We start from the raw sequence: 18,067 nt of genomic DNA on the forward strand, positions 1-18,067 counted from the left end.
GATCGAGGATTTCAGCGAATTTCTATCAATATGCTATATAAAATCTTCATGATAACGTTCTAAATTACATATATTTTATTAAAATAACATAATCGTAATAAAGTTTCAGTTTTTAGTTATTTAAATCTATGAACACTATAAAGCCGCGTACATTGTAACCAATTATGCTTGAGTACGCATATCACGTGACAAAAGGCCAGTTCTTGATTGATTAGAGAAATGTCGCTAAACTACTATTCCATACTCCATACGTCCATACCTTGATCAAATTGAAAGATTTGTTTACAGAAGATTCTTCATCTTTTTTCATTTGACATTTTGAATCAAAATATAACCTCTAAATGGATTTTTGTGTATGTGTCAAAAAACGTCAATTAATATCTGTAAATAATTTTTAAATTGAAATTAAATTTTAAAATATGAGTATGGAAAAGGATAACGAAAAGGAGCATGTTCTATCAAAAAGACTGAATAAAATTATACAAGCTAGAATAGAAAATGACGAAGTAAGCTGTAATTTTACAATACCAATGTTCTTTTATTTGTTAATACTAAAAGTTGTAAAACATTTCCAAATCTCCAAAGTAGACACGTCTTACAAGTTTTTAATATTTAGTTTAAAGTTTGTAATCGTTTAAAAATCAATAGCAGATCAACATATATTAATTACTCTTTGAGATGCAGAATAAGCAACAAATTTTCTGGTGTTCTTCACCAAAGTCTTCTTGACAATATTAATATTGATTAGTTATTTTTTTTAACTGAGAAAAATTGGTCAACTGTTGTGTTTTATGTAGTATAGGTGTTCTTTCTGAGGAAACTGTTACATTTAAACTGTGCTCATAAAGTAAACTTATCATTTTTTTAAGTTTTTGCTCATGTTTCAGAAGTGTCTTTATGAATGAAGGAATATAAATGAACAGAATCTTGTTCTAGTAATTGCTGTCAAACCTTTTTTGTTTTGATTAAATCCATCAGTTATACCTGCCATATTAATAAATGGCATAAAATAATCATAAAAGAAATTTTTTTGATACTGAAGACACAATCCCATTCCTCTTCATTTGATTGAATGAGTCTATGTCAAATTTTGCTGTTTTTCTAATATGTCATATATTATTTCCTGATTTACATTGGTTAGAGTTCCATGTTGAATGTTACATTGCTTCATTCAATTTTTAGGAAACTGTTAATGCTTTTAAACAGTTATCAACTTTCTACACAGAAAACAGTTTGCAAGCTCGTAGAAACTTAAGAAGTCAAATAGAAAAAAGAAGTTTGGATGTGAACAAACAATTCTTGAGATCATTCCAAGAAGTAAAGCATGCCTTTGATTCAATTTACAATGATATTGCAGACATGAGTAAGTCCATACAGGATATGGAAAGTAGATTACAAAGTACAAAATCCAGAACTAAGCATTTGCTGCAACAAACTAGTGTGCTGCAAAATGAAAGGTATGTAGAGTTTATGTTACATTCATGATCTCATATTTTATTATTTGTTATTATTTTGTGTTGGGATTTTCGTGTGAACACTTCTTCAGAGATTCATCATGGTTGTAGTTAAATTTTTGTATTGTCTCTTTTAGTTGTTTAGGTAGGAGCATGTATAGTCAACACTAGTAGTAGTAAAAACAGTCAACTGATATATTAAATGTTATTTTCAGAGAAAGAAGCATCAACCAACAGAAAATTGTCAATGTTCTCCTAGAAAGATTTCAACTATCTTCAGAGCAACTCTATATTATTCAAGGAAATAAAGAGTTTTTGTTGACTCCTGAAATATTTAATGTACTAGATAAGATTCAAGATATTCGTAATGATTGTAAGATACTGATGCAGTCTGGTCTTCAAACTTTGGCTTTGGATATTATGGAACAAATGACCACATATCAGGTACAACTTTTTGCTTTTTACTCACTTAAAGGTAGAGGGCTCTAAAACAGTAATGCCTCAAATGGAGATTGGTATGGCTTAAATCTGGATAATAAAGAGGTATTTAAAAAAGTGTTCATAAAACATTTATTGAAGACTGTGAATGTAAATAATATGATTTTCTCAGGATGATATAAGTATATATGTAAATTTTTCAATCAAGATCACATTTTTCAGGAGGCAGGTTTGGAAAAATTATATAGATGGACCCAAAGTCACTGTAGAAATGTTGAAAACCCTGAATTGACAGATCTAGTTACTCAATCAATGGCAAGGCTTCAACATAGAAAAGTTTTGTTTAAGTGAGTACTAAATTTAGATCATCATTAATTAATTTGGATTGAAATAAAAATAAAAAAATTCAGCCCTTTAGTTTTTGGATTTTTTGATTACTAAGTTAGCGTTTGAATAGTATAGTGGATGATGTTTTATTATAATTAAGGAAAGGTCTCCATGTTAAAGGCAACTGTGTGCCATCATTTCTTTTATTTAGACAATTCGGGCATTTTTTAATCTCTATAGCCTCTCAGATAATGTTTGCTGTATGGAAATGGATGCAGGCTATAGTTCTGGATTTTCAGTAAAATTCCAATTAAGTCTCTTTCAATTGCTTCCACCTCTGTCCTATGTCAAACTAATCTTCTTTGTAATGGGTTTCATGCTAAGGGAAATGGTCTCTAATCCATATTGGTAGTATACAAGTTTTGTATACTCTCCATTTGTATTGATATATTTGTCTGTTTTTGCCTCATTATTTTTGTTTTAGTTCATTTTTATGTCCAGGTACTCCCTTTAGTTAACATTTCTTTCAATTCTTGAATATTATTTGATATTAGAACTATACCATCAACAAATCTGAAGTAGTTTGTGTCTATGTCTAAGTAGCTATGTTTATATGTTTTGTGGTCCATTTTAGTTTCTTAAAAATGTTTTGGTAGGTATCGATCTTAATTGTTAAGCAGTTTTTTTATAATCTTGATAGCCAATATCAGTCCAGTTACTGATGCTAAAAATAGGGTATTATCCTAATATAGGATTATATTAGAGTTATATTTATTTTTATTTTTTATTTCTATAGATGCAATACCAACCAAGTTACAGCTTGTTGAAGGTATTGAACATTAACTAACGTAAAATCAGAAGATTTATGAAGGGAGACTAAGGTACCTAAAAATTACTTTAAAATGAAGTGAAGTAATATGCTAGTAAATGACTGTTTTGGAATGTAATTTTTCTCGTTACAACGGATTTGCTTGACTATTTCACTCATCTTAAAATTTTCACATAATCTGACCAATCACAAACCAAAGACAGCTTGTGTTATCGCGAAAACACCAACTGTCTTTCAATTCTGATTGGTCTATCAGCTTCGTGTTTTCAACGACGTAACCATGGATACCGATCTCAAAGCAAAGTTTGACGTTTGCCAAAAAAATTATTGTAGCTGTATACGTCAAAATGAGTTGTTTTGGTGGTACTTCAAACGAAGTTATAAACCAAAACATTGAAGAAAATATACCGAGTAACACAAGAAAATCTAAATCTTATATATGGAGACAATTTATGATGTTCTGTGTGAATCGCAACTACAAATTAGATGCAGAAAATAACAACGAAAGACTAACATTCATTCTAAAAGAATTTTTGACCTATCACTTTGTTCATGAAATAGTCTAATAAAATACCACTCGTGATTTAATTTAGCTTATAAGTCTGTCTTTTATTTCTAAACTCAACTGAGTTTCTTAAAGAAAACACCACTCGTCCTACGGACTCGTGGTGTTTTCAAGCAACTCAGTTTCGTTTAGAAGTAAATCGACAGATTTATCGCGAAAATTGAATCACTAGTGGTATTACTATTGAAAATTTGAATTTAGGTTCCTCTTATCCTCTACTTCACTTTTGGACTTGAGCCCATAAATGCTTTTACTTGGGGAGTGAAAGCCACCCCTTCTTGGGGTTAAAAAACACATTTAAAATAAGTCTGAAAATGGATAAGTTGACTAATTCTAAGCAACTTTTGCTCTATAAAGTCAATACTTTTTAGTTATTTGCGAGTGAAAATGCTCATTTTTCAAAATAAAAACCACATTTTAAGACGATTTTTCACAAATAACTCAAAAAGTAAGTATTTTATCGAAAAAAAGATCCTCAGCAAAAATGAAGCTTATAAAAAAAAACAAAAAAAAACGGTGCACTTATGAAGTCTGTTGACTCAGTAGAAGCAGAGTTATAGCTCATGAAAAGTAGGTTCTTATTTGCCAAATTCCAAATCGAATATTTCAACGTGAAGTAACCAAAAAATGAAACACTTTTCAGGGAAAACTCATCAAAACTTTTTGAAAATCTTGAAGGGTAAAAAAAATTTTGGTTTGTTTTGTCTTTCTGTAAGATAAAAATTGGTTCAGATTTGGCTGTTCAAAGTTGGCATACACTCATGATTAGTGACCTCATTCAAACCCTTCCAACTACAACCCTTTTAAAAATAAGGGTTTAAAAAAATTAATTCAAATGATCTTGTTTTGACCCTGAACTTTTTTTTTGGTCTTTATAGAGGGGGGTCTGGAATCTTCAAAAGACATCTCAGTCCAGGACGCCGCCTGACTGACCTTAATGCAGAAGGTACTTTAAAATGCCCTCTCGTCGCCAAGTCTACGCTGAATGCCCTGCTAAACCAGACCCTCCTCTGTCATCCAGAGTATCCGGATGCGGAATGGTCTCTGTAAGGCTGGCATCACTTCCGAAGCGCTACCTTCATTTATTCATTCTCCATTTATCCACATCCACACTCCATTCATCAGCAAGGAGGCTCCCTGTCTCGTTCCAGGTAGCGCGTAGAACAACCTCATCGCTCCTAGTACGGCATCACTCCTAGACGGGCATTTCCTCCTTCCCCACAGTCTGACTCACGCATTCTAACCCATACAGTCTGACCCACTTTTCTAGCTTCAACTTCCATCATCTTTCACTTTTACCTCTGCCGTTGGTCCAGCCTTTCTTCCTCTTCTTTTTTCTTGATCACTGCACGGATATAGTTGTGTATGCTAGTCCAACCTGATTTATTGTCAATTATTCTCTCAATCATTTCTCTCACTGTAACAAAAGTCACACCTGTCTCTCTTTCCATTCCGAACCCGGTATTTGAGATCTGGCTCATCCCGGGCCACTACCAGTACAGCGAGGTCATCCGCGAATGCGAAGGGGGTTGTACCCTCTCCGTATTCACAGTGCATAACCCCGTCATATGCCAGGTTCCATAGCGTCGGGCCAAGACAGATCCCTGGAGGACCCCGGCCGTCACGTCCACGATAGTGCCCTTTTCCAAAGTAATCCTTCTCTCTGACAGATACTCCGCCACCACATTCATCAGGTAACCAGGACATTCTCTCTCATGAGATAAACCACCTGACCTCTCAATCATATCGTCTATGCGTATTCGCAGCATCCTTTCATACAGCTTACTGATGCATGGAAGAAGACAGATGGGGCGATACTTTTCCCTAGCCTTGGGGAGCAGTATTAACCTCGATGTCCTCCAAGGCTCAGGAAAGGTTTGTGCTTCCAGCAGTGCATTCATGTGTTCCAGAAGCCACGCAGGCTTGGCCCGTCCTAGACCCTTCACCGCCTCAAGTGGTATAAATAATCACATAAAGTTCACATAGCAAGTTTTAGTTAAATATTTTTGTACATAACTATCTTTTATAACAGTGCAATGTAGAATAAAGTGATTTAAGTTCATCAAACAATAGTATTACCGTTTCGACTTACAACATTGTTTCGACGAAGGATTATTTAATCCAAGTCTACATACTTAGCCAGTTCCAACGTCTGGCCCGCTACTTGTGTTGTAGAAAGAAGATAATTTACAACAATCCCTAAAAAATAAAAAGCAATTAACGGTACAAGTCCAATTTTGAGGTGGGGGTAAGTAGAACCCCAAATTTTTGTGCAATTCTTTGGTGTTACGGAAAATAATACGGTATCGCCGTATGTCACGTTCATTTACCGGCCTAGTAATGTTATCTTCTGCTACACGTTTATTATTTTTTAATTGTTGTTTTTATTGAGGCCATTTTTATTTTGAAGTAAAATCGAAATTTTGACGATTAATATTATTAGAAAACTTAATATGAAACTTACCTAGTTTCCGGGTTGGACTGCGTCGAATTTGGGTACACCACGCTTTTGATTGCCTCTCTGAAGTCTTTATTAGGGCTGTCGAGGTCTCAGTCTCCTGGGCCCCCAAATCGCTTCACTTGTACATTGTTCACTGATCACTGCACGACTGCTGCTTGGGACAGGGGACGGTCCATTTATACCGTCGATGGTAACGTAGTTTACACGTGGGTTTGGTTAAGAACTGTCGCCAAGATTCTTAACTGCGGAAGCTGGATTGGTGAAAGGAGCGACTATGTTTTATTACGAATATCGAGAGATCTTCGTGTTGAAGTTAACCGGGTGCCCAAGTTCTGGGTAGTTCCAATTTAGCTCTATGATTATTTCTGTTAAATCAGTTACTTTTGTTCTCTCTCTAAGTTGTTTGACTGGTTTGAGCTTTGTTTTCATACATTAATTTGCGTTAAAGTCTCCTATAACTAGGATATTGGTATATTTATTTTCTTCAAGGGCTTCAGATGTCTCCATAAAATCTTTTATTTTCTCATCATTGTAAGATATGTCAATTCTTACTGAGCACTGAACACGAACATGAACATGAACATGACCGTCGCTAGCACCTATTTTGAACACAAGAATATACACAAGGTAACCTGGACCTCCCCTGATTTAAGAACAACTAGTCAGATTGATCACATCTTAATAGATTCAAGACACGGAACGGACATAATAAACTGCAGAAGTTATAGAGGCGCAAACATAGACTCAGACCATTGTTTAGTGATCTCAACACTAAGGGCTAGAATTTCAAACTCCAACAAAGAAAAAGAAATAAATAGAAAGAAATGGAATGTACAGAAGCTGAGAGATGCAACTGTTGCAAAACAGTACTGGGAAAATGTTACCAATAGGTTAAGGAATCAAAGTCTAGGCGAAGAAGACCAGAGAGATATAGACTCATTCTGGAACAGGATAAGGGAAGATATTGAGTCAGCAGCACAAGATGAAATAGGAACAGAAACTTGTACCCGAAAAAATCACTGGTTTGACGATGAATGCAAAGACGCAACACAGAAAAAAAATGAAGCCTATGCAAAAATGCTTACCCGCCGAACTAGAACAAGTATAGAGAATTACCAGACAAAGAGAAGAGAAGAAAAGAAAATACACAGAATGAAGAAACGAAACCACTTAAAAAAAGGAACTTCAATATATAGAAAACCTCAACAGAGAGAAAGAATTCAGAACATTCTATAAGAAAGTTAACATCAACAGAAAAGAATTTAAGGCAAACACAAATCAATGTAGAAGTTTAAATGGCGATCTCTTAACAACAAGAACAGACGTACTAAACCGATGGACGGAATATTTTAACCAGATACTTAATATAGAGGAAGAAGAAAACCCGGAAGACGAAAGCTGCGAGGTAAGCGGAGCAGACGAGAGGGAGGAGGATCCACCAACGATCCTGGAAGTTAAAGACGCTGTAAACAAACTAGCCAGAAACAAATCACCCGGAATAGATAATCTCCCAGCGGAATTATATAAAGAAGGTGGCCACGATATCATAATAGCCCTACAGCAGCTTATAAAAGAAATATGGATACAGAAGTCCCTTCCCAATGATTGGAATATTGGAATACTTTGCACCATACACAAAAAGGGTGATATCTTTGAATGCTCTAACTATCGAGGAATTACGCTCCTAAATGCAGCGTATAAAATATTCTCCAATATACTATGCCATCGTATGGCACCATATGCAGAGCGAATAATAGGACAATACCAGGCTGGTTTCAGAGGTGGTAAATCAACAATTCATCAGATTTCAACCCTAAGACAAATTCTAGAGAAAACACTGGAATACGGTGTAGACACGCACCACATATTTATAGACTACAAGGCAGCCTACGACTCTGTAAATAGAAGAGAATTGTTTAGAGCAATGATAGACCTAGGAGTACCAAATCAGTTGGTAAGTTTAACCAAACTAACCCTTGAAAAAGTTGAATGCAAAGTACGAATCCAGGGGGAACTCTCTGAACCTTTTAAAACAAATAACGGGCTACGTCAGGGAGACCCACTCTCCTGTATACTATTCAATCTAGCTTTGGAAAAAGTAATACGTACGTCACAAATCACAACTACCGGTTCAATATATAACAAATCTGTGCAAATCTTAGCATATGCTGATGATATCAATATTGTTGGGAGAACGGAAAACGCAGCACGAGAGGCGTACGTAGCATTAAAGGAAGCGGCTACAAAAATGGGTTTAATAATAAACACCAACAAAACAAAATACATGAAAATAGGTACGCAACCACAAACACTACGGCCACTTGTTATAGAAAATGACGTCATCGAAGCAGTTAACGAATTTGTATACCTGGGAACGCTCGTCAATACTGAAAATGACACTACCGCAGAGATAAACCGCAGAATTTGCACGGCTAATAGATGCTATTTTGGGCTTAATCTCCTTTTTAAATCTACAGTTATATCAAGAAATACAAAAGTAAAACTCTACAAAACAATAATACGCCCAGTCCTAACATATGGTTCAGAAACCTGGACTTTAACAAAAAGTAATGAAAACATGTTAGGATGTTTCGAAAGAAAAATACTAAGGCGCATCTATGGAGCGGTAAATGAAAATGGTGTCTGGAGAAGACGATACAACTTCGAACTCTATAGGATATACCAGGAACCAGATATCGTAAAACACATAAAGATAGGACGTCTAAGGTGGGTAGGCCATGTTATGCGGATGGAGCAAACCGACCCAGCTAGAAAAACGCTCCTTGATAGACCTATTGGTCAAAGAAGAAGAGGAAGACCCAGAACAAGATTCCTAGATAACATCGATGAAGACATGAGAAATATGGAAATACGTGCTTGGCGGAGGAAGGCGATGGATAGGGACGACTGGAGAAAAATTCTTGGGGAGGCTAGGACCCACACAGGGTTGTAAAGCCAAAATGATGATGATGTAAGATATGTCAGACCTGTCAGATATTTGACAATTTCGAGCCTTTGATTTCTGCAGATTTTTATGTTTATTACTTGATCTTCTTTGATCTGTATAAATTACATTGTCCTTTCTAATTTCCTTTTTTACTTTCATTTTATGGTTTTGAAGCTGTTTGATCTGTTTGCTTTCTTTGATTAGTTCTATGGTATTGTGATGAAGTATAGATATTTTGGATGCTTTTGTATTTGAGCACATTTTTCCAACCGAAGTTTTCATGGTTTGAGGTTGAGTTAAGAGGTCTATTGCGTGTTAGTTCGTACAGATAGTAACAATTAATTATGGGTCAATACCTTCTTCTGATTCAATGATCAAGATCAAGATTCAACAAATATGTCTCGAGATAGGACTCGCCCCCCAGCTCCCTATGCCGTTTTCTTACGATTCTTCGGCCGAATGAATATGCCGTCGGAAATTTGATCACCCTGTGTTCATTCATTCTGTGCGCTTTTTCTTGACTGTAAATATATTATAATAAAGATTTATTTTTAGATACGTAATAGATGAATACTGCATATGTCGCAGAAGCAAGATAACCGATGATTTTATTAACGCCTTAACACGAGGCGGACCATCTGGCAATCCTGCACCTATAGAAATGAGAGCTCACGATTCTCAGATCTATGTCACAGACATGCTGGTTTGGTTGAACAAAGCGATTGCTTTGGAAAAGCAGAATGTTAGTTTATTGTTGAAATTGTGCAATAAAGTAGGTAAGTAACTTCAATGAAAGTCAAATAACACCATTTGAAAACATTTTCTTACTCCTACATACATGTTTGATTTCAATATTTCTTATCCCCGGGCATTTGCCTGGTGTATTTTCCTTGTATTTATCTTTTTTATACCGAACTGATCTGCTGGCTGCCTACCAACTGCATTTTTACTAACCTAGCTTGACCTATCGCTGTTCTTTGAAATGTATATTGTATATTTTTGTCTATAAAACTAAATTATACTTCTTTTTAGAGTTAGATGAAATTATTACCGATTCCTTGGCAGTGATTTGTGAAGGAATTTGTCAACCTCTCAAAATGAGAGTCGACAAAATACTTAACGTTCCCTCCCAAGCTTCTGTACTCTATTCCGTTGTAAATTTACTCCGCTATTATCGGAAATGCATTTGCAAAGTAAGTATTTACAAAAAAAATAGCTGCCGTTTATTTGTATGATTATGTACTACACTTATATTTCTATTTTAGTTAGTTAATAAAGGTGTCGTTCAAGAAACATTGACGGGACTTCAAGACCATTCAGAAAAGTGTTTCTTAGCTACTTTACAAAAGCAAGTGGATAGCAAATTGGTGAGAGTAGAAGCCCCTCCGAGAGATTTGTCTCCTACAACTGCCATTACAAACCTACTGGCGTTACTAAGAGATATTTTGTCAACTGCCAATATGAGCGAAGGTCGAGAAACTGACATGGTCAAGGTAATACTTTAAATATTACTGTTTTAACAAAATTTTTTAGTATTTATGATACATACACCATGACTGTTCTCACCTAAGTAATTTATTTATTATTATTTATTTATTGCAGTATTTCTGAAGAAATTATTTTATACCGCTAATATTTACCAACAAAATAACAGTTTATTTTTTTTAAATACCCGCTAAAAGATATCGATTCCGAACCTTTAGAAAATCCAGTTACGTTTTGTTTGCAAATATTCTAAATAATTCCTTTAAATGTATTGTTACACTGCCCCCAAAGTGCCCGCCTACGAAAACCGTTAGGTTGCAATGTTCTCATTTTGTTGTTTTGTTGTCAACAAACATTTTTGTTTTTGTATTTTGAGACCGATTTCCGAAGTGGAAATCGAAACGTCAAAAATAAACTTATTTTAAACTTAAATTGTGGCTTATTCCCAACAAAAATAGTAATTACATTAGGATGCCACAAGAAAACAGCTTCAGTTTATTTTTATACCTTTAATCTCCTCCCATATTTTATTTTTGCATTTTCTAATTTAAAAAAGGTCCTAGTTTGGAGGCCACCTTTATTCTAGTTTGGAGACCACCTTTATTCTAATATGGAGACCTCTCGCATTCTAGCTTGGAGACCCATTTTTGTCAACCGAAAATTGTAAGATTAATAGCTAATGCTTATCAGTAAATCCAAACAAGGTAATCCAGAAAAGGATTATGTCCAGTAGTATTGCGACGTTGCCAGATTCCCAAAAAAGTTAAGGAAACGAGTACGAAATTCCAAAATTGAAATAATTTCCATTCATCATGGAGCCCTGGTAAAAAGCAGCCAGCCTTTCAACCAGTTGATGGGAAAGGGACTTTTTCCGCGGTGTCACGGTGTAGAATAATATATATCAGCTTACTTAAAAGTAGAGTTAGCAAGTAAAATGGAGAATGACGCATCCAGTGATGACTATAATAAGAGCAGAAGAAATGGAGATGAAGTTGAAGTGGAATCCTTACCGAGAAGTAAGAAGACGCTTTGAACGCCAATAAAATTAAGGAGTGATGTTAGTTATATAGGTTAATAGCAATGACCGAAGATGCAAAGGTCATATGAACGAAGTAATTGGGAACTATAAGAATTAAGAAGTAATCAAAAAGAATTTAAAGAAGAAATGCGAATCCTTAAGAGAGACAACGGTACCCTAAAGGAAAACTACAAAAACATATTAAAAGAGGACTAAGAAATGAGATAGGAGCTAAAGGCCTTTGAAAATAGATATAGATGGGCTTGGTGAAAGTAGCAGAGAGAATAATATTCTACTAACATGGCTAAAAATTGATACAAATAGTGCAAATGATTTAAAAAGTACAATTATTGGTAATAGAAGGATTTAGAAAGAAATGGAACAATTGTCAGCAAGCAGCTGTTGCGGATAATGTAACGCTTTTGGCTAAGATAAGCATAGAAATAATGAGGGTATTTAAAAAAAATACAAAGAGAAACTAGAAAGTATGAGCTGGAAAATGAATAAAAAAAAATCGAAATACATGATTACGGGGCGGAATCAAGATGAACGAGAAGAAAATTTGAAGATGAAAATAGATGATAAAGTGTATGAATTTGAAGACAATGAATTCACTTATTTGGGAGTCATTTTAGAAGACAGCGGTTATAAAAAAAACGAAATAAGCTCAAAACTGGTAAAAGACAACAGGAAATATGGAAGTCTATTAAGGTATAAGTTTTATCCAGGAAAACAAGACTGAGAATATACCGAACAGAAGTAACATATTGACGACATATGCATGCGAGACGTGGGTGCTCAAGAAAGCTAAGAAGGAGAGGCTAGAAAGATGAGAATGTAAAATATTGAGAAGCATATTGAAACGGATAAAGAGTGAGAGAGAATGGAGAAGAAGAACCAAGCACGAAGTATATGAGCAGTAAAAAGAGGCTAAAATTACGACATATGTCAAGATACAAAGAATGAGGTGGCTGGGATATACACAAAGAATGCCAGTGGGAAGAATGCAAATATAGTCTTATGTATGAGGCTCATAAGAAGTGAGAGACAAACATCGATGGCAAGATGGATAGAAAAGGTTGAGAGTGACTTAAAGGAAGTAGATAACATACTGGAGAAGAGCAGTAGAAGACAGAAAAAGAAGAAATATTGTCAAGAACTTTAGTGAAAAATAAAGTATTTTAAATGTAACTTTTTGCCCTAAGCCTACAATGTGGTCGCTATATAGTCTACATATATGAATGCTCGTGGATGTTCGAGTATGTTTCATAATATGAACTTTCTTCTTGGGATTCCGATGTCCAACTTTCATACCAGCGTTTGGGGAATCTTCCAAGTAGTCGGTTTCTCGTCCTTTACAATGTTTATAAGTCTATTATTACTCGTTCTATCAACGTGGCCTCTAAATGCTTTTTTCTGCCTCTACACCATTTTACAACGTCTTGGATGTTATACAGGGTTCTGATATCGCTGCTCCTCACTTTATCTCTAAATGTTCTGTCAGTAATTGATCTTAGGGTTTTCATTTCTGTTCTTAGTAGTTGCGCTTAGTAGTGGTTGTCTGTTCGTGTTTCTGTGGTATAGAATATGAACTAAGTTATGGAATTTCTAAGAAAGTGATTGTACTGTCACCACTTAGAAATCTCATTTTTGACGTGCAAAATTGTTTAGGAAACATTTATATGCATTAGATAATTTGTAATGTAGAAATTATATTTCAGATTGCTCAAACAGTGATGGACCCTCTTTTGAGGGCTGTAAACGAGCAAGCATCTCGCCTACCTCCAACAGATATGGCTGTCTACATGTTAAACTGTATGTACGAAATGTACACCTGTCTATCCCTTTACGAGTTTATGGACGACAGACTGGAACGCCTTCAAGCACAATCTGACGCACAAATTGACACTTTGACGTCGGAGCAAGCAGGATCGCTTGTGGCCAATTTGAATTTGGGGCCTATTTACACCATTTTACAAGATCAAAGCCATGGAGCATTATCAGAAGTGCCGGGTATGGAACCTAGTAATCTGAAAAATTTTCTGGTAAGTCTTAAAATTTTTCATGTTTAATAATATGTAACCTTTTTTTAGAAAATATCATGTAGTTAATTAGTTTGGGAGTACATAAAAAAGCTCTTTTTAAAATGAAAAATACAAAAATAATTAGACATATTTAATTTAAGTAAAAATATATGAGAAACATTTATAGTGTGATGTGCGAAATTAATGATTTTTAGCTAGAGCTACCGCACTTACCCGGCGACGAAACGATCTGAAGCTCGGGGTTATGGGAGGGGTATCTATTGTCCACTCTGCTGAATATTAGTTTGACTTGCTCCGGAAAATAATGGATCCATGTTTCAACTATGTTTCTCACATATCGATACAAAAAGTGGTATTTATTGCGGCATTTCGTGCAAAATGTTAAATACTTTGCCTTCCCATATATTTAACTCCTCTATCTCAGGCAACTTCAATTTACGACCGGCTAAACTGGTTTTGAGAACTTTTTTGAAGTTTTCTTTAGCAACTCTTAATTTGGAAACCAGATTGTTCATCATTATTTGTGACTGTACGATCGGACTTAAAAGTTAGCATTCTATCTTTTAACCGTGTTTCCAGAGATGGATCAGGGACCGAATAACATTGGCTTATTTAAATAGTACTTTTTTCCAACAATGTTTTTCCACACACAAAGTACACTCAAATTATTGTCATTTGTAAACTAGCTGCTTGACTAAGCCCAAATTGTGACATATTACATTTGAATGTAGGTACTTTCGCTAAATCAAATGGATTTAAGTGGCGCCACCTATATATCAGTATTGAGACATATAGAGTGAATATAAAATCTTAGGAGCTTAAAATACGTAATTGTGCGATGGAAGTGGCCATCTTAACTCGACCTTTTATAACATAATTAAAGTCTTAGTCAATAAATGACAGAACAAGTGACCTCGTATAAGATTAAATTAGGATTCATAAAAAACGTACATCGCCACATCATGATATTGGTGTTATATTGTAAATGATTTAGCTAGAGATGCAATATATTTCAAAAAATTATTAATACCTTATTTATTTCCAGGACAAAATGGATTATCTCGGAACCCATCCCGATATAGCTCTATTACCTCAGGTACATTTGTTGACGTCGTCCAAGCACAAAAAGTCTGTACAAAAACGATCGTTTGACGTTATCTTGGCAATATACAAACAGTTGTACCAAGCTGTTTTGGATCCAGTCAATAAATACGAAAATCCACAATCGATATTCCACAAAAGTCCAGAAGAACTAGAAAGTGTTTTATTATAGAGATGTTTTTGTAATATTTTTATTGATTGTTAAAATAAACATACCATAAAAATCTAGTATTTTATTATTTTGAAATTATAGACGACAAAATTGTAGAACAAGTAATGAAATTCAATTACCTAGGAGTAGAGATAACTAGTGACAAGGATATAAGAACAGAGACCACAAGGCAACCATCAAAAGCGGCAAGAGTAAGTGGTTGCCTCCGAGAAACAAATATCTGACCACGGAAAGCAAAATGAAACTATACAAGACAACAGTAAGACCAATCCTAACATATGCAGCGGAGACAAGGACCGATACAAGAAAGGCGAAACAACAAATCAACAATATCGAAATGAAAGTATTAAGATCAATAGCGGGCATATCATTAAGAGACAGACAAGCCAACAGAAGTATACGCGAACAATGCAAAATTCAAAATATTAACAGGTGGATAAAAACAAGAAAAAAAACTGGAACGAACATGTAAACTGAATGGGACCAGATACATTAGCGAACATCTGTAAAAACAACAAACCGTATATCAGAAGACCCGTTGGAAGGCCGCCAAAAAGGTGGAAAGATAATGTACAGTCAACAACGATTGAAACAGAATAAGAGGCTGACAAACAGGAGTAATCCTAGCCGCACGAAGAAGAAGTAATTATAGAAAGTGAACTCCCATTTGATTACTTTTACTACTACAGTTCTAGTTGAACCTCTAACTTTTCCGGTCTATTTCGCTCTGTTCCCACTTTAGTCTCGCGCAATAATACTTTGCGCTTAAAGCTTTGCTGAGGATTTATTTTAAAAGAAATCCTTTTTCAATTTAAGGTAGTAAATGTTACAGGTAAAAAGCCTCTACAAAAATATATTAGTTCCCACCTCTACACATCGTTCTGTTCTGTAAAAAGCGGAATGTTGATTACCAGAGTCAGGATAATATGCAAAAGTGCATTTATATATTTTTGTATTTTCTTTTAATTTTGTATATACCTACTGGGTATTTAAAAAAATTGCATATGTTTAACAAAACGAATTTATTTGTTTACTCATCGTTCAAATACCTTCATCCCATTCGTCTAGTACTTTTCTCATTATATATCCAGAATTTATGTTGTATAATAATGGTTATAGTATGCAGCCCTGTCTAGTACTTTTTTTTGTTTTGAACGCACCTGAATATATTCCGCGTATTTTAACTTCGGCTTCGACTTCGAGTTTTTATCATTCAGATTTTTTATTAGACTCACTAGGTGGTTAGGTTCTCCCATTTTTTCCATTATACTCCATAGGGGATCCCATTTTACTGATGAATCGAAAGCCTTTGTGTAATCTACGAAAACGAAACAGAGCAGCATTGGTACGTGTTGTTCTCTCGCTTTTTCTATTATCTGTCTGGAGTTCAGTATCTGCTACCGCGTTCCTTTTCCTGGTACGAATCCGCATTTGTTTTCGGGTATCTCTGGAAGTAGAAAGTTGTTTAGCCGTTCATTGATTATATGTAGCAGGACTTTGATGTTCAGAATCCTGAAGATACCATGGACCGAGCATGTAACAAACAACGAAGTCATGAGAAGAATCAACAAAAGAATGGAAGTATTGGAAACCATCAAGGCACGAAAGCTGCAATACCTGGGGCATGTTATGCGTAATGAGAGATACAACCTACTTCAATTGATTATACAAGGGAAAATTCAGGGCAAGAGAAGTGTAGGAAGAAGAAGAATCTCATGGTTGCGTAACTTGAGGGAATGGTATAAATGCACATCGATTGAACTATTCAGAGCAGCAGCATCTAAGATCAGAATAGCCATGATGATTAACCTAACCTAACCTAACCTCCTTCGCGGAGATGGCACGTGAAGAAGAAGAAGAAGCAGGACTTTGCTTGCATGAGGAGTAAGTTCAATAGTTCTGTAATTGCTGCATAAGGTTAGTGATCCTTTTTTATAGATAGAGATAAAGGTTGATTCGCACCACTCATCAGGCCATTCACCTGTGATCCATATCATGTTACACATATCCAGTATTACATCTACGCCAAACTCGCCAATTGCTTTTATGAGTCTCCGCTGGTATGCCATCGAACCCTGCAGATTTTTTGGTTCTTAATTGGTTGAGAGCCTTCTCTACTTCTGCTCGTAAGATTATTGGTTATGCCTCAATGAATGCATGTTTCTTGTGTTTTGAGACTGACTTTTGAAGTGTCTTTGTACAGTTCTGAGCATTAATTTTTCCATATCTCTGCAATTCTCTCTATGTCTGTTTTTTACTTCTCCATTATGGTCTTGAATGACTTGAACTCTCGAGCCAAATATTTAAATGAAAAAGACAGAAAAGATTTTATTTCACGTTCAAAGCGTCTATGTATCTATTGATACGTATTTCGCTTTAATAAAGCTCATCAGAATAGTTATTCATAGCCGTTCTTAACGTGAAAAATAAAATTCTCTGTCTTATTAGAAGTAACAATAACATGACTTCGTTATGGACGCAATAGCGACATCTGATAGAAAAATCGGTAAGATAGTTTCGAAACAAATTCAGATTTCTGCTTTAATCTGGAGCCTTCTAAAAATTGCAAGGCATGGCCAAACGATGATAAAGATGTTAATAGAGACATGGGGAATCTAAAATTTGCATTCCACGACATGTCTATTCATCTAAGCAGAAATCCTAACGAATTTGTTTCTCGTACTCATACAGAGTAGATCCGAAGAAAATGAAAAAGACAGAAAAGATTTTATTTCACGTTCAAAGCGTCTATGTATCTATTGATACGTATTTCGCTTTAATAAAGCTCATCAGAATAGTTATTCATAGCCGTTCTTAACGTGAAAAATAAAATTCTCTGTCTTATTAGAAGTAACAATAACATGACTTCGTTATGGACGCAATAGCGACATCTGATAGAAAAATCGGTAAGATAGTTTCGAAACAAATTCAGATTTCTGCTTTAATCTGGAGCCTTCTAAAAATTGCAAGGCATGGCCAAACGATGATAAAGATGTTAATAGAGACATGGGGAATCTAAAATTTGCATTCCACGACATGTCTATTCATCTAAGCAGAAATCCTAACGAATTTGTTTCTCGTACTCATACAGAGTAGATCCGAAGAAAATGAAAAAGACAGAAAAGATTTTATTTCACGTTCAAAGCGTCTATGTATCTATTGATACGTATTTCGCTTTAATAAAGCTCATCAGAATAGTTATTCATAGCCGTTCCTAACGTGAAA

General features: G+C 35.1%; 1 protein-coding gene across 1 annotated transcript; it reads left to right on the forward strand.

Annotated features, from left to right (window-relative positions):
- Positions 1-272: 272 nt before the first annotated feature.
- Positions 273-14,898, forward strand: Cog6 (conserved oligomeric Golgi complex subunit 6). The gene is made up of 9 exons (XM_072538299.1): positions 273-506; positions 1,183-1,457; positions 1,670-1,898; positions 2,115-2,239; positions 9,577-9,797; positions 10,054-10,214; positions 10,287-10,514; positions 13,246-13,569; positions 14,615-14,898. The coding sequence occupies exons 1-9, from the start codon at positions 420-422 to the stop codon at positions 14,840-14,842; spliced, it is 1,878 nt and encodes a 625-aa protein (XP_072394400.1). The 5' UTR covers positions 273-419; the 3' UTR covers positions 14,843-14,898.
- Positions 14,899-18,067: the final 3,169 nt, after the last annotated feature.

This window comes from Diabrotica undecimpunctata, chromosome 7 (genome assembly GCF_040954645.1).
Source record: "Diabrotica undecimpunctata isolate CICGRU chromosome 7, icDiaUnde3, whole genome shotgun sequence".
In the NCBI taxonomy this organism is placed as follows: Eukaryota; Metazoa; Arthropoda; class Insecta; order Coleoptera; family Chrysomelidae; genus Diabrotica; species Diabrotica undecimpunctata.